This window comes from Elephantulus edwardii, unplaced genomic scaffold (assembly GCF_000299155.1).
Source record: "Elephantulus edwardii isolate Elephantulus edwardi_28Jun2011 unplaced genomic scaffold, EleEdw1.0 scaffold00007, whole genome shotgun sequence".
NCBI classification, from domain to species: Eukaryota; Metazoa; Chordata; class Mammalia; order Macroscelidea; family Macroscelididae; genus Elephantulus; species Elephantulus edwardii.
Window position 1 is genome coordinate 12,419,399 of NW_006399757.1, and position 18,432 is coordinate 12,437,830.

Sequence of the window (18,432 nt, forward strand, 5' to 3'; positions counted from 1 at the left end):
TTATGCATACAAAGAAATAGAATACATGATGAGTACTTAGTGAAAAAGGCAGAAATGAAAATCACATAGTGTAGCCTTCTTATCTTGGAATAGTACAGCATGTTAACATAAATTATTCAGTCAGGGTTTGCAGAGACCTGTCTAATTTGTTTTATTCAAATACAATTTGTAATTGTAATCTGTTAAGATTTTTTTCTCCCATTTTATTGCAAAAAATAGCATAAGCTTTGTTGTTGTTATGTGGTATCGATTCGCCTGCGACTCTATGTACAACAGCTCTAAACCCTGCTCTGTCCTGTGCCAATCTCACTGTCTCCGTCACACCTACCTCCATTACCCCAGTCACTGAATCAATCCACCTCATAGAGGGCCTTCCCCTCCTGCGCTGTCCCTCCACCCTCCCAAGCATGACGTCCTTCTCCAAGGACCAGTTCCTCCTTGCAACATGTCCAATTGGGAAATATCTTTCATCTGCTTTTTTTTTCCGTAAAAAAGTACCATCTGTCAGGTACTTCCCTAAATCTGAGCATTTAGATTAAAACAGACTAGGAATAAGGATTGGCCATCCACTTCAGAAATAGCAGGCCTCTGAAAACCCTATGTGTAAGAACGGTACTAAAAAACATTTCTGAAAGATGGTGCTACCCATGTAATCATGACTTTAAGCTGTTGAATCATCTAAGTAGCTGAGTCTTGATCAGAGATGTGTCACTTGGACTGTATCCTACATACCAGCCAAAGTACAGAAATTTGCAAAATATTATGTTCATAAATATATTACAGAGTGTCAATGTTGTATCCTTTCAATAGCATAATTGCAACAGACTTTAATTCCCGCCTGCTTTACTAAATAGTATGAGAAAGGAGTACAGTATAGAAACATATCCTCTTGGGAATTTTGAATAATCCTGGTTATACCCATAGAAATTTTTTTGGAGAATATAAAAGAAATATGTGAATATCATCTATCATGTGAATCACTGTAAAGGCTGAAATGTACTGGTGTCCTCAGATGAAAGCAAATTAGCTATCAAAGTAACATAGCTTCATAATGAAGAAGAAAATGGCTAAGTGGTAAATCTTAAAGAATTAGTTATATGAAGTATTTAAAGTATATTATTTAACGGAAAGATTAATGCCATAATTACATTTAAAATTCATAATTTGCAAAAACTCAATTTGTAAACATATTTATATCTATTTGAAGAGTCAAATTCATCTATTATCAAAATAGTTTTTGAATTCTCTGAGAAATATAATTCTACTTCTTCTGGCCTAAAGCATAGCTTAATGTAATTATGTTTGTTTGTTTACAGAATACCTAAGATTTGCTTCTAAGAAACAACAGCAAAAATTAGAACTATGTGGTATTTCCCTTTAGTCTGCACTCACCTCCTAGGATGGCCCTTTAAGAAGGTTTTTGTCGTTGTTACTTCAGTTAAACATCTTTTAAAACTTACCAAATTCTAGTGTAATATCATTGGATTCTATATTTCAAATTAAACACTTTAAAAAAAAAAGGAAAAGCTTCCTCATTTTCAGAAGAAAATAAACTAGTGGTGCGTAACTCTCATTTTTCCCAGTTTTCTATGTTTTATTCTCTAGTCACCCACATTCATTGGTACATTTTACAGTATGCGTGTAACTCAATATTCAGCAGAAATTCAGAGTTCATTCTCCTAACCTGCATTTTTGCCAAAAGACTAAAACACAGACGAATCTTTTTTTTTTTTTGATTGACATATATAAGGAAATACAACTACACGTATTTGAAAAAAGAACCTTATGAGACATACTGAAGGACCACAGGGGGCTGGTGTTTAATTCCATTCTCCAGACAAGATGTCTCTTCAGACACAAGAGAAGCCAAGATTTCAGAAAGGTACTTAGTTGACAATTTATTCTCCTGCTTCCAATATTTTATAACTCCATCCAGAAATATTCCTGAGAAACTAATCCAAATGCCCTATTCCTCCCCGTTCCCACCCCCAGTCACTTGTTCTCAAATGAACATTGGAATGAGCTGACCACGATCATCTTTACAAGCTTAACAACATGAAATAAACTGCCTACTCACTTCTTACTAGACCATTTTAGAGTGATTTTCACCTTTGTTAAATGATTTTCTCCTTTATCATCCAGGATGCTTTCTTCACGAACCTCATTGCCATTTTTTTTTCTAAGTTTACACTGTAGTTTGTTGCAGTTGAGTCTATTTCAGTTCATGAAAATTCCAATTGTGGAGAGCAGTACTGTCCATAAGGCTTTCTATTGGAATCGGATCTTCAGGCCTATCCCGTTATGTCTCTCGATGGATCCAAATGCCCAATGTTTTGGACAGTTCTCAAGTGTTTAACCATTTCTGCCATCTAAGGATTCCTAGATTTTCACAAATTACAGTTTAAAAAAGTCATTATTCTGAAAATGTTTTTAAAATAGCCCTGATTTTAGCAAGTTCTCCCATCTCCAAGATACAGACATGTGGTACGGAGTTGCGCTATGTCAAGTGTTGCTTGTTCAGAATGGCTGTCTGAGCCATTAAATTTGACTTTGTCATGTGGATGGGTGGGAATACATGAATAAAGTGTGTTAGTCTATCCAAAAGGCAACTAACTGGCTAAACAAGTCATTTAGTGGCAAGATTCAAGAGTCTCAACACCAGCAAAGAAGAAACAGACATGCAGTGCATGCCCTTTGGAGCCAGAGACTCTTGCACCAGCTGGACTTATGAGTTAACAGCAGCAGTGGCTGATGTAGAGGACCAGAGACCTTGTAAAGGAGACCTTGGGATTGCCAAGCGATTGAATCAGAATAAAGAGTCCTTTGTCCAAGCTGGTTGGAGGACTTGGGGGTGGGGTAGAAGGAAGCCATAATCAGAAGTCTAAGGGTTTTAGAACACTCACTGGCTTCAAGGCTCAATGCTGAGGTGCCGACAAACACATCTGGAAGCTGTTCTGACTGATTTAGTGCATTCTGAATCACATTCCCTTTTGACTTGCCTAATATACTTTTGTGTGGTCTGTGAGCTATTGCACCAGAGTTTGGACCCAATAAAGATTGGTGCTGGAATGAGTAGGAGGTGGACAGGCATGGGAGACATATCTGACCTCACAAGAACTGATTTTGCATTGTGGTTGTTGATGATGAACAGGCAAGATATGGCCATCCTCACACACAGCCCTTACACTTTTTACACACTGCCAACTCAAAGGCATGCGATTTGAATTCACCAGCTATTCTTCTGGGCAATTTCCTCTCACGCTCGGTAAAGCCTCTGAAAACCTGATGGAGGGTCAGCTAGAGTTGGTTCTGACTAGATAGCACACAACACAAAATTAGAGAGTGAGTAAACAAAGGTAAGCTTGTGTTTACCTTATTTACAGGGCAATCTGACACTGGGCCTGTCAGTTAATGTTTCTTCTTAATATATGTATATGTATATATCTATAAGGCAAGACTTTATGTTTCAACTTTAAGAAGGGAACTAGGACTCAGAACAAATTTGAGGTATAAAAGCATTATAAAACCAATCATAATTATAAGCATTTGTACTGTGTTAAAACATGCAAGGCATGCCTAAAGTGACCTGGTTAGTGAAATAGGAAAAGAAAAACTTTGGTCAGAAAAAAGAAATTATTTCTCCACAGGACTTGCTAAGCATTAACAGTTTTTGGGAGCAAATGATATTTTACATGATGCACAGGTATGAATCCAGAGATGTTGCTTTTTTCTGCTTTACACACAAACCCTAGTGATGGAACAGCTGGAAATATAGGAGACATCACCCTATAGAGCTGTACTGACCAATCCAGCAGCCAATAGGCCTTTGGTTCCACTAGTCACATTTCAAGTGTACAATGTACAAGCACAAAAAGGCAATTAGTGGTTACTTTTTCATGACTAAAAGTTTATTGGGACAGTGTTGAAGTCAAGATGAAATATTTTGGAGGCAGAGTAATTGTCAGATTATTCAATAAGCAATTTTGGCACAGGCTTACTTGCTAATCTGTAGTGCACAATTTCAGAATTCTCATCACATCAATGTTCTGCTTCTAGGTAGGGGTGCATGTGTCTCTCTCCCAACCCCATAACACCTTCCTGCAGAATCAGAGACCCTTCTCAAATTGACACTTCCTGGCAGCGATGTAACACCCCCCAAAAATGATTGTGCAATGAAAGAGTTTTTCTTTTACTTATCAAGGAGAAAAATGAATTGGGAGGGACGAGGTAAGCACGGAGATAAGTGCAACAATGAATGACTGAAAACCCTACATCTCTGTAAACTAGCCTTAAAATAAATAAAAAAATATATATTATCATGCTCACTTACAAACCTGTCATTAGCGTTTTCACTACAGTTTACAACAGTTCAGTGCAGACCTGTAAGTAAGACTGTTTCCTTGTTTACTGGGCAATCTGTCACTGGACTGAAGCCTGGGAGATGTGAGGGACATGCAGAGAAGGGTAGGAAGAAGAGTAGAGTGAGAAGTGACCAAAGTAGTCAAAAGGGAAAGGGGGGCAAATCCACAGCATCATGACTAAGAGGGAAGATTGAAGATGAAAGAGCCAAGATTAAGAAAAGCTGGAAAGAAATCAAAGGAGAAAATAAGTAAAAATGTCACCTTTAGGCAATTTGTTCCACCCTGGTATTTGCATAGCATTGGAACTGTTAACAATTTCTTCAGATGGTAAATAACTGAGAAAAACTAATTCTAAACAAATGACAGCTTTTAGAAAGAACGTAAGCGCCACACAGAAAGGGCAAGGTTGGAAAAGTAACCATTTTCCTCCCACTCTTTAATCAAGAAGGTAGGGTTTGCATTTTGCATAGCCATTTTCCTTCTGGAAGAGATTCTGAGAATCCCTAATTAAGGTCTCTATCATTGCTGAATAGATTTCTTGAAAGCATGGGTCAAATAACTGTATTCAAATATCAATCAGTATACAAAATTCCCCTCTCAAATCAAAAGTCAAGTTGGATTTCGAACCATATATAAAACATGGGAGAATTAGGAAAAGATTATACTCTCTTAGAAATCTGGTAATTTTAAGACACCAAATACAAAGGAAGAAAGAATTCCTCTCAAATATATGTTACTCAAAGGAATGAATCAGTAGTAGATGTATGATGTTAAGGCAAGAGAACATAGGTTTGATAAGTTGTAATGTACTATAGAGTCACCTCCTGTTGCCTCCTGTGAAAATGTCAGTGGCTGGAGGACATGAATCAGTCAACAGTTGTAAATATTGCACAGTGAGCAAAATAAGTGTTTAGTAAGTTTCACAATCAAGATGGCATTTACAGAGTTCTCGTTACTATTTTCAACTCAGATTAGCAGTCATAGCTAGTTGGTAAAGTGACAAAGTATAAATATCAGAATAAACCATGAAGTAATCATGTTTTCATATGAAAATTTTTTGTTTTGCAATTAAAGACAGGCGAGTAGTGTATGTATCATTGACTCTTCATGTACTCTGTGACAGTAAATACCTCAGAGCAAGGCTCAGGGAAGTGAACACCTGAAAGGACCTGAAGAGAAGCCAATGGTTATTTCTCATTTGGTTAATGCAAGTGGGCAACGCAAAGCCTGAGGCTAAAAATTAAAGCAACGTATGTGATAGTTCATGATTTCATGTGAAACAGTACAATAAGCCAAATAGTGTTTGGGCCAGTAATGTTTATAAGTTAATAAATAATGTTGTTGTTGTTGTTGTTGTTGTGGTTGTTGTTATGTGCCGTTGAGTTGCCTGCGACTCATAGAGACCCCATGTACAACAGCCCTAAACCCTGCTCTATCCTGTGCCAATCTCACTGCCTCTTACACACCCATACCGATTACCCCAGTCACTGAAACATTAAGTTAATAAATAATGGTATATGGATATTAACTAGTGACAAAAAAGCAGGACACCATCACATCTTCTATCAGTATCTAGACTCTTCCTTATGAACATAATGGCAGACCGGAAGTACGACACTTCGGTATTATACCATTTCCTCTCTAAAGATGTATACCAAATTTAGAAAGCAAGACCATTATTTACAGAAATCAGTTTTCTTCGCCACTATTTTGAGCTTGGCTCACACCATAAAGGGATTCTGCTGATGTCACACTCCACCAACTAAACTTATCCATGACTGTAGGCTACAAAACATGGGTACCTGGCAAAAACAGACACTATGGTAAAAACCATTCAAAGAGATAAAAAAACAAAGGAAACACACACACACACACACACACACACACGAAATGAATCATTCTATACTTACAACTTTCAGCCTGATAGTCTGGCACAAACTGCTCATCATTGTCAGGTACTTGAGCTGAAGGTAAAAGGAAAAAAGAAAAGAATTCAATGAGAAATTACCACAGTGTAAGAAAATTCAAGATCTTTGTGAGCTGAGATAAAATCTACAGTTGTTTGCCAAGTAATTCTCATTTAAAATGACATACACAACAGTTCTTAGAAAGAGGCACTGAAGGAGTCACTACTGTCAGCTAGGAAATGGGCGTGCATCTGTGTAAGATGTGATAGTGATAGTTGTATTCCCTGTGAACTCACCTGCCAGATGGAAATAAAAGGAACATACAAAATAAAAATAAGAGATTTCTATTAGCTGCAGGATTTCTTTTAGCAAGAATAGAGAGGGAAAAAAATAACAATTCATGTCACCCAATGCCAGTGCTTTTATGTAGCTCATCTAAATCACCTATACAATTCTTTTAAATGATGCACAGTTATCGTACACAACCCTGTTTCTTTAGAAATAGCTCCTTTCAGAGACATTTACATAATTCAGTCTCCTGCAAATTAGACTACTGAAATTTAAACTGCTTCCTTTAAAATTGACTTAAATATGCTACAGAGTTCCTAAAAGAACTTTTTTAGTGATCATGGCCACACATGATAATAATAAATAATAAGCACTACTTTGTCATGCAAAATATTTTCCTGGTAACTAACTAACACTAACAAAAAGCTTTATCATCATTTCATCGGTCCTAATATCAAATTACTTCGCTATTTTTAGTAGAGGAAAAATAATGAATCATTGGGCACAGTGCATATGGCAGTAATCAAAACAAAAATACACTTTTCACTTCTAAAATGTTTTTATCACACTTGATTTAGCTAGCCATCACAATGAGTTATTCCCAATGGACAGACTGTTACTAACTTTAATTTTCACATGTACGTACATAGAAAGGCATACAAAGCTACATGTAATAGATATTAGCTTTCCTTTAATATGTACAAATGAATTATCATCCTAATTATTATAGCTTTAACTATATTTAATTTGTGTATGTTTGTTAGTATTATATTGTAATAAAACTGTTTTTCTCAATCAAGGTGTATAAAAACAAAGGTCAATTACTGTGTAGGGTAAAAAACAGGCTTATTCCATATGGAAATTCTTTTTAAATAGCGTTTTGGAAATGTTTGAACTAGTCTATTAAGCTCAGAAAAACATACATAAAAACGGAAATAGACCAAATATAGAATTAAAGTATATTTCATTGTTGTTGCTGTTTATCTAATAGTATTTTTAAAGGTCAGAACTATGTGACTGAATAAAATTTATACTATACCATTAATAACACATAAGTATCCAGTGATATACTGAATTACTTATTATGTGCAATTTGACATGTAACTATTTTCTAACAGCTTTTCCTACACACCAAGCTTATTAAAGACACACTCCACCCTCCTGTCACTCCATAAAAGCAAACAAACTAAGAGTGTTTTCAAAGTATAACTCAGGCCTATCTGGTGAGCTTAAGATGCACAGAGGAAACTTTTCTCATTATATTCCATTAATATCTAAGTTTATGGATTTCAAAGTCAAGTAAATTTCAAATCATAGTTGTACCACTTATTAGCTGTGACACTTGGAGCAATATAATTAACTTAATTTTACTGAAATTAAATTTTACTCACAAGTTTAATAGTGATAACTGAGGAGTTGGTGTGGTTTTTTTTTCTATGATGATTAAATAAATCAGAATAAACATAATACCAGGTATTCAATAAATGTTATGTTTTTTCTTCTTTCCCATCTTCCATCTAACCCTATTTTACAATTAAAAAAAAAACCTAAACACATATTTCAATAATTACAACACAAAATTAATGCCTGTACATTGAATTAATTATATGATGAGTGTTTAATAATAGTAAAAACTCATGCATTACATCATCTTAGAGACTGACAACAAAATTTTGACAGTATATTAAGTTTATTTTTTCTTAGATTTCTAACAAATGAAATGGTATTGTTTGTGTCACCCAGAGATTTTATATAATCCATGAAATAAATCTCCACATTAAAACTTTAAAAAGTGGTTACAAACACACATATATGATTAGCGAGGATACAACTCACAGCAACCTTATGGAAGAAAGTGAAGCAGCCCCATAGGCTTTCTGAGGCTGTCAACTGATAGAATCAGATCTTACACAGTTTTACTTTGGGTTTTCTTGGTTTTTTCTATTGAGGTTTTTTGCTTTCTGTGTTTATATCACATCTACATGTTTCCGTGCTCCTCAAAGTAAAAAATGAAATAGATATACCTATTAAGATGCAAAATTTTCAGCCACAGACATTATTATCCTTTCAAAAAGTTAACATTCATAAGCCTGTATTAAAATATAGCATCCCTTACAAGAATAGTTAAAAATAGCTGGTGAATAACAAAAGTATATTTGTAACTAAGTACAGTGGTTTGAAAATCTGAAGGGTCAGACCTTTGTTTTCTTACTACTACAAGACAAAGTTGCAATTCCTAGACACATGTCACTTCAAGACAGGCATGACAATCACTGATAGGCCTGTGAAATGTGACACATGTGGGGAGGGAGAAAAGGTAAAACTTCAGCAACAGGAAGTTATACCTCAAAAATACCCAGAAAATAGTTGCACACTAAGAATTTGTAGAAAAGAGTAAGAACAAGAATTGCTATTTCTGGTCTAAATCCTTAACATACTGAATAAATACTTCGCACTTATGTCTGAACATATTACAGAATTTTAACAAAAAACATATGACTCACATTTTCACAGAAGCTAATCTTAAGAAACTGAATAGACCAAATGAAGCAGCATGCTACTTAAACAGACAAAGGCTTAAGTATACCTCTAATTTCAAGTTTGACTGAAAGGAAAGCAGTTAACCAAAAACACAAGTTGGATCTAGGCAAGGAAAATATGACCACGCATTGCCACACTTGTATCTTTCATTTCCTCTTTTTCATCAAAGGGTAATTAATTCTATGAAGGAGCAAACTACAGCTGCCTGAAAATTCGTGGCAAACCATACCAACTCCAAAGTTGAAAATTCACAATAGAAGTCAACAACGCTCAAAGAAAACAAAAGATTGTATTTATAACACAGTTTGCAATGACAATTTCCAGAAATAGAAATGTTTTCCACGCACTACACAATTAACAAGAAAGAGGAAAAGAAGGGCATGGGGGGGGGGGGGGGGAAAAACCAAAAAACACAAAAAAAGGCTTTCAAGAAGATTAAACATGCGGCATTTATTGGTAATACCTGGAGCAACTCTATCAGTTCATTGCACATTAATAGACAAGTTGCCATCAAGTCTCTGGACTTCAGCTTTAAAAGCATAGTATCTGCACTCTCAGCTGTTTGCTTTACCTTGATAATTATCCAAACCTATTTTCAGGTTTTGTTTCCTTTTTCACTATATATCACAGAGGGGGATGAAAAAACACGTAAAAATATTCATGAATTCTCAAGCCTCATGTTTTTTTCATTTCCTTCTTAACCAACATTTTTTGGGGGAGTGGGGTTGGGTAATTTTAACATACAGCTTACTTTTATTTTAGGCTTATATTTAACATTCTATTTAAATAATAATAATCATTAGTTAAGAAACACTAAGCTTTTAACATTTTACAAGACTGGCTCCTCTAAGCAAGTAAACCCTTCTCTTTTTTGCAAACTGGGGGCCTGTGAGGTTTTTTGTTTTGGGGTTTGTGTTTTGTTGTTTTTGTTTGTTTGTGTTTTTTTTTTTAAGCAAGGGGGGGTGAAGTAGAAAAGAAAAGCAAATTAAAGCAATGTCAAGTATACAAAGGGTTAATATTTAATTAAAACCAGTTCTATCCACCGTAACAATGACCTGGAGCCAAACAAGGCGGAAGATGTATGAGTCATTCTTTCTGCCCGTGAATGAGACAGCTGATCTTCTCAGCAATTCCTCAAGACAAGCAGGCAGATCTGGAGTTCTGCCTCCATTCACAAAAACACAGTCCAGCCTGAGCCATGTGGCCAAACCGCAAATCTTTTCATGTCACACCCTTCCGAAGAGCTAACACAAGTGAACTTGAACTTGCAATATAAACACACCAATTTTATTGCCCTGTCTCAAATACAGTTTGGACTCATTAAGGGACACATTTAGATAAATGGCGTGTTTAAAAAATCGTATTTATTTAGATAAATCATTTAACCCACCCTGCTTTCTAGGGTAGCCCGTCAAAGAGGCTTGAATAGACAGAGCTAAGAAGAAAGAAGTGAGGAGGGCAGCAGAGGACCAGGAAAGGAGAAGAAAAGTCATTCAAGAAAAGTCTTTTTTGGTTAATTATGCACATTTTCTTTATAGTAAGAAAAATCATGATGAATTTGTGCTAAATTTTATAACACTTCACTTTAAATCAAAGAAATAGCTTTTCTGTAAAGAAAATGCAAACATTTTTAAATTCTCTAATAAGCGGGGGGTGGGGGTGGGGGTGGCAGGGAATCAACCCTCAAACAGTGCATTCAGTTTAATGCTCAAGTAAAGCTTCAGGCCATGGAACAAAATAATCATGAGTCCACTAAGCCTGGTTTTATAACATCCGCTTTTAACATTAAAATCATTGTACCAATGTATAAGCATTAATTAATGTAGAAGTATAAACATAAGTAAACACACACAAAAGGGAGCTATTTATCCAATGACAGAAATATCTTTAATACTTAATAAGAACACTGTTGCTGTATGTCCTAAGAGTAAATGAAAGAAAATAGCCAGTTTCAGCTGTCAGCTTACTTTTCTTACCTACAAATTGACCTTCAATGACTTGAAAACTTTAAAGATAGTTCAGCTAGTTATTTCTAGATCAATATTATGTCTACTGCTAAAGAGGTACTACCTATATTGTCATTTAAAAAACTCCCTAAAAGATTAGACACAGATCGGGAAATAAAGTAATACTGTGTAATACAAAAAATTAGACATTTTCAGTGATTGAACTAGAAAAGCATAGCAATGTTTCATTAACATTTATTAAGGCCTTCTGGGGAAAACTATACCTATGCAATAATAAGTACAATTTAACTGTTTTTAAAAACATTTTTCTTTTTAGCATAGAGATTTCATATCAAAAAACCTTGTTCAAAGTCCAATGAATATTTAGAAAAAAGATATATTTACTACCTTCTATTCTATACCTTCTATATGTGAATTGAATTCAATTGAAAAGTTATTCTTTCATATTGCAAAGTACTTCTTGACGTGAAAGACAGTAGCCCTTTCACTACATGCACACATACACATAAACACACACACACACACACAAATGACTTGGTTGAATGCTAGGAAGTTGTATGGACACCTATAATCTAATGCACAATCCTAATTCCTTTTTAATACAAACCACATAAAAATGTATATTTAAATGTTTTTGTTCTTCATATCAGGGGGAAAAACAACATTCATGATCACTTATCTGATTGGATGTTCCATTTTTGAAACTATAGAATTTTTTTATATCTCAAAAGTAAGTCCATTTTGACTACTGTATATTATGTACAGCATTTAGTATACAACTAACAACACATGTTAGTTTAGGAAATTCATAAAGAATTTTTTTATAGTAATTTCGATTCAGTCATTGGAACACAATGAGATGATAATAATGGCATATCTACTTTTAAGTCAGGATAATATAACCCAAATGGGCATATATAAAACCAAAAAAAGTCTGTGCATAAGGTAATAATATATAGCCTTCGGTGTAGGCTGTTTTGGAGATAAATCAAGTTGAAAGTATGGTGGAAACATTAGGCTTCACTAATACAAACATAAAGATTGAACCCAGTAGTGCATCATGGCCGACTTTCTTTTATTATAGTTCTGAGGAAAGGAGCCTAACGAACCTTCTAAACCACTACATTACACACCTACCAAAAATTCATTGCTTTCTTTAAATTATATCTGTACATATGCTTTCACAAGCAAGTTTCCAAAATGCAGTGTGTTTTAAATTCACGTTTACCTCCTTTTATTTATGTCCTACTCACACAAAAGTTTCCATGTTAACTGCATTTCTACAACCTTAAGTCTCAAAAACAACTTAAGACAGGTTGTTAAAGAATAAGAGGCTACCATGATGTTGATAAGACTGATAATTTGAACATAATACTTAGTAAGATCAAATCTTTGCCACTGCCTTCCCATCAGTAGTAATATATTTTAAAAGATAATTACTAATGAGTACTAAATAGTAAAACTGTAAGTTTAGTGGCTCAAATATAAACTAGACATTCTGGGTGTGTTTTTTGGTTTGTTTGGTTTTTTTTTTTTTTTTAATTGATACGCTGGTTACTGAAAACAATAGTCAATTTTCTTAAATTTAGTGTGGGAAGATGTGTTCAAATTGTGATATATTCATTAAAAAACCTTTGTGCTGTACTGTCAATTTGCAGAAAGTGATACTAATGTAAAGTTCTGAATTTATTTTTTATATCTATTAAGGAATTATTTTGGGAATGAAAGTGTATTTAGAAACGATTTAATAAAAAAAAAAATGGTTCCATTTCACCTTCTCGTAATCCTTCTTAGCATACTTCAACTTCCTCTTGGAAATGAAATACATAAAAATATATGCTAGTTTACCTAGTAACTTATATTGAGGTTTGTGTCTTCCTTAGAGTAATTCTTATAGGAATAAACAGATTAAGTATGTCAAAATACATCATATCCTACATTGTTAGAAACTTTGTTTTCTTAAAAATCCTGACTTTCATGTAACTAACACATTGCTACTAACTTGACTCATATCTAATAAGATTTTTAGACCTATTTAATTTACCACTAAGACTCCAACTCATGAGAGAAACTTGGTTAACTGCCAAACATCTTTTCAGAAAGGGTCAATATGTCTTGAAATTCCATGGTCACTTTCTTAGCTACCAATCATTAATTTTTTTTTAAAAGTATATATAACTGATATATAGTCTCTTAATTTGGCAATGTTTTAATTTCTGGGTGTTGAGAAGGACATAAATGGACAATTCTAGCTACAAATAGACTCGGATAATTTTGAGATCTCTTTTTAGCTGATTACTCAAGTGACAGAGTAAGTCAAGTTAAAATGTTAATGCAAGATAATAGAATTTAATTCAATTACTCAAAAATAATGTGGTGTCAATTAACAAATGGATTTAAAAACTCTTTATTAGATAAAAAATCACTTTAGCAATTTTTTCTTTTAATAAGACGAGATTAATGAAAACATATCTGACAACTGTTTAAATACTTCTAAATGCTGTACTATCTTCAGTTTACAAGCAGTAACGTACCTGGGCATTCAGTAAAAGACTATGAGGATTAAATCTCTAAATTATTAAGTTTATGCATTCTTTACTAGGTTAAAGTCTATGCTTCTCAAATACAGAAATTATTTCTGAGGTATATTTTGTATAAAGGTAAATCTTTGAATTCAACTTACAGGTATGGTAAGACATTATGAATAAGAATATTCAAGGCAGAACTTTGAAATACAAACATAGATTAGTCACATCACTCAATGAAGCTACAAGAAACAAAACAAGTTAAAAATTTATAAAAAAAATGTTCTGAAATTGACTATAAAATGTTAGGAATCTGTCAAAGATTCTACATTTTAAAATTCTAGGAACAGAGTTTCTAGGCACTTTCAAAGTCAGCCAGCAAGTGCACTGAGTTGGAATCAATGATATTTTAAAATCTTAAGAAGCAATAAACATTCCGGAACAATTAAAATAGATATTTTAGATTATCTGTGGGAAATGGATAAATTTCTTCATAAATGTAATGACCTCATAACCTTCAACTTCTTAAAATTAATACTTAAAAGTCAACATGAGAACCTCTGTGGATTTTTTTTTCTTGAAAAAGTTACAATCGTATGGCTTATGTTGCAATAATAAGTAATCTATTGCAATAAGTTTCATTTACAGAGACACAAAAAAGTAATCTTCAAATGCAATAAAGACTTTCATGTATACTTACCTTTTCAATAACACTTAAAACAATCGCCCTTTGATAGGAAAGCTATTTAACTTAAAAGATTCATAAAGATTAGAAAAGCTCTTTGGAGAACTATAACACCAGCAAAACAAAGAAATTTATTTTACATACACTAACAGCAACTTGACCAAGTACAGGTTAAACCATCTGATTAAACAAGTCAGCTTGCCTCAAAGTACATATAGCACACTGGGGTTCAACTTAAAAACTCTCTCTCTCTTTACTATCTCAAAAATCTATTCAAGAAATTCCATTTCCTTTACAATGTGAAGACAGAAGTAATAAAATTACTCAGTGCTTAAATGCCTGTAATCGCTTTCAGTTCCCCACAAACACATCACAAGAAAAAATTTAAAATTTCACATTCATTATATTAAATACAAAAGAAAATTTCAGATCATGAATGCTAACAACATCTCTCAACATTTGGCTTCTTTGAAGTTCTACAGAGCTTTGCTAAAGCTATGCCTTATTGTTCTTATAAAATGAAGTTTCACACAATGAAAGATTAACAGATTGAACACAAAATTTCATCACAAAATAACTCGAAATCAAAGTGGTAGATGTAAATGTCTCTTTGCTAGTGTAAAGAAATCCTAATAAAGATGACAAAATAACAAAGGTCAATTTCAACAAACATCACATGTACAGTAAAAGATTAAAAAAAATTTAAAAATCATCATATCCCCCCAAAGATTTCTTTTAAATGCATACATTTCCTAATATGAGATACACACCTAGCGTTCTGTGTTGTGAGCAAGGTGGAAAGAAGACACTTGCACTTAAATCTTGAAGCATCCCGTCCTGATGAACCCAGAGAAACTAATTTCTGCCATCAGAGAAGTCCTCCACCAGAACACCAAATAATGATATGCGCTGCTCTAAAGGAAACAGCAAGCAGGGTTCTGGCTCTCGGAGGTCTCTCGAGGTACAATAATATAAAACTGATCAATTGCAATTAAAATCTGAACAGAGGCTTAGAACTTGAAGTCTTGGTGCATTAGTTCTTGCCAAAAGCAGATGTGATTGTGAGCTGGAAGCAATTTCTCCTGGTAATTTGTGATGACACTGGGTAGTGCAGCCCCAGAGTCCCCAAAGACAAACTCATCAGAGGCTCTAATGTATGCATGACACATGAGGTGGCTCTTTTAGAGCTCAATTAATTGGGCTGAACATTAAGACAGCAAGTTCAGGGCTTTTTCCCCCCCTTCTAGAGTTGTTCCCCCCAACCTTTTAAAGCTTTTTTTTTTTGCCTCTTACCTTCTGCAAGCCATGTTTCTTGTAATTGACTTAGATCTTGAAAGAGTTCTAAAAAAAGTCAAAGGACACAAGAGATGCAAACCTTTAAGGTTTCATTAAATAGATATGTTCATCATTGTAAAATTCATTTTAAATATCAATTCAATTTATGGGGAAATCAATATAAAAGGAGAAAAAAATGGATTCTTAGCCCAACAATCCTGTACATTTTTTATGCCTCTTAAGAAATACTTTTTTTAAAGACGCACTTGCAGTCTAAAAACTACATAATAATCTTTTGTAGCTCTCTTTTTTCTTTTATCTTTCCTTAGCAAACTACTCAATAAGTAAGCTTAGAGGCCTCAAACACTTACAGTAGACTCAGGGGGGGAAATGGTTAAGGTAAAGGTGTGGCTGTGGCTATCAATGAAAGTCTTTCTTAAATTTATGTAACTCTTGCTAAGTAGCAGTTAGAGAAACAATAAGATTGAAAAGCCTTTTGTTTATGTCTTCTGAATCCTATATAAATAATACAACAGGATATGAAATAACCCTCAAAGTACTGTATGCTGTCAGATTTAATACTGTAACACTAAAAGGGATATCTTTTAAATACAAGCTTTTCAAGGAAAATTTCTACATTAAAAAGTATACAAAATCAAAAAGAAATAATTCTCTAACATCTATGAGCTATCAAATCCAAAAATGTACATTCTGTCAGTTGTTTTTTATTTCTCAACACTTCTTGAGGTGGGTCAGAGTGGAGTAGGTGGGGGTGGTAAGTAAAGTATAAGGATTTTAGGAAGTTTCAGAATTCATAATCTGATCTAATTGAAAACTGCACTTTGACAACTGAATCCAAGTGTATTAAGTTTATTATGAAGTTTCCCATATGGCTGAAATAAATTACACCATATTAACCTTCTACCAATGGTTCATAAAATGAAATCTATAGCCTAAGTGTTCAAATAGGTAATATAATTATTAATTAGACTTACATTATGATTCAGTGAACACATTCAAGGCCTATAAACAAAGTATTATGATTCCACTTTGTATTCATTAATTTTTTTTGTTGAGAATTTTATAATATATGATTTTAATGCAAATAGGAAGGGACATCAAGCAAATCTATCATGTATGAAGAAACACATAAGCAGTGTACGCAGATGCTTAACATGTGCCTATGTGTTTGTTGACTATTTTAGAATTTATACCTTATTCTAGAATACTATTTGTCATATGGAAAAGTGTATTTAAACATAAAAAAAATGAGAAAAAAATACTACTTGTAATCTTTATTGACTTCTTTCATTAGTTTTGGGACAAGTCACAAAACATTCTCCAATGCTGACACTCTAATGTAATCTGTCTGTCCCAAATGAAAGTATTATTTAAAGTCTCTAATGTCAAGGTTTACTATATTTAAGGTAAAACTGAAGTGTTCATCTTCTTTCTGGGGTGGAAGGGTAGATAAAGAAGGGGAATTCAGTCTAAAATCAAGCCTCACCTTCTGAATCATGAGCCAGATCTCTGTTAATGAATTTTCTTTTCCTGACATTTGTTGGTTTCTCGTTACAATGTCTCCCACGCTGACTCTAAAAGGGAAAGATAAAATCCTTTTAAAGAATGTAAATCTCAGATCTCTCTCTCTCTCCCTTACACACACACACACACACACACACACACACACACACACAAACATCACATGCATAAATACCAAAGTCTACTGGATTTTAATAGAAAAATAAATGCTACAATATCAATTATAATACTCATTTTCTGCATTCAGGACAGTGAAAAAAATCTATATTGGAACAGTATTGAAAGGGAGAGTTGCTGTCTTTGCCTATCTAAATACTAATTACCAATCATGGCATCTCAGCATCATAACAACCATAAGCAGTTAAACTTAAGGTTGTTTTTTATTCTAGTTTAAAATACAGTCATTTTTAGTGTCTCAGATTTTTTAAAAAGAGCGCTAAAATAGAGATTTTTTTTCCTCAGAGAGAGAGAAGAAAAAAGAAAAATACTCCATGTAAACAAAAAGTGTCAGCATTTGTCCCAACTTCATTCTTTTCAATGTGGCAGACAAACCCAGCCAGAAACTTTGAGTGCAGCAGCTGCTGCTGCCCTCCACTTCCTCTTCCACTCATCTTGAACACTTTAATTTTAAAAAAGGGGTCTTAAAAACAGAACTATGCCTTATCCAAGTCACTGAAAGGTAAGCTCATTTTGAAGATTGGGCTTCTAGAAGCAGAGTCGCCCTACAGTGGCAACAAAGCAGATAAAGTATCTGCAATCCCAACCCCCTTACCCCCTCCCTTCTCATTTTCTCCCTCCCCCACTCCTCCCTCTCACCCCCCCCCCAGAGTCAAGTTTATAAACAGCAACTTTCAAACTGATCACTCACATTAGTGACCATGTAAGGCACTTGCTGGTCATAAAATCCATCCATCCTGCAGTTCTTCGCAAGTCTCAGCTCAGTATTTTATATTTTGAGCATTTAGCTGAAGATTTCCACGGGATCTGGACTCCTATCAACCTAGAGGGGAACAAGATGGCTTTTAGGCTTAAAAAAAAATCATGAATGAAGCTCTTGAATTTGCATAGCTAATCACCCTCCAACAGTCCCATTCACAAAAATAACCCTCCCTACACCGCCTCCTTCACCTGGATCCAAAGAGAGCCAAGAGAGTTCACAATTTACATATTTTCGGCAGTAGCAAAAATCCGAACAAGAGTCGATGCATTTATTTACGCTCTCGATGTTTCCCTGCGCGGTCAGTGTACCCCGGGGAGCGCTGATTCGCAAACGTGTGCAAAACTAGCAATGGCGATCAACGAGACTTGCTTTGCACCTAACGGGACTGAAGAGACGGAGAC

The 18,432-nt window shown here is 34.3% G+C and overlaps 1 protein-coding gene across 7 annotated transcripts in view; it reads right to left on the reverse strand.

The window, feature by feature from the left end:
* ETV1 (ets variant 1) overlaps positions 1 to 18,031 on the reverse strand; it is a 136,905-nt gene extending 118,874 nt beyond the window's left edge. For 2 of the 7 annotated variants that reach the window (XM_006880253.1, XM_006880251.1), the window contains exons 1-2: positions 15,045 to 15,105; positions 6,272 to 6,325 (exon numbers count right to left, since the gene is read on the reverse strand). In XM_006880253.1, the coding sequence (XP_006880315.1) occupies positions 6,272 to 6,325; positions 15,045 to 15,105 (115 nt within the window). Of the gene's footprint in view, positions 1 to 6,271; positions 6,326 to 15,044; positions 15,106 to 15,567; positions 15,616 to 17,056; positions 17,145 to 17,615; positions 17,703 to 17,959 lie in introns of those variants that run through there. The other 5 variants (XM_006880254.1, XM_006880249.1, XM_006880248.1 and 2 more) reach the window with 5 other exon arrangements.
* Positions 18,032 to 18,432: the final 401 nt, after the last annotated feature.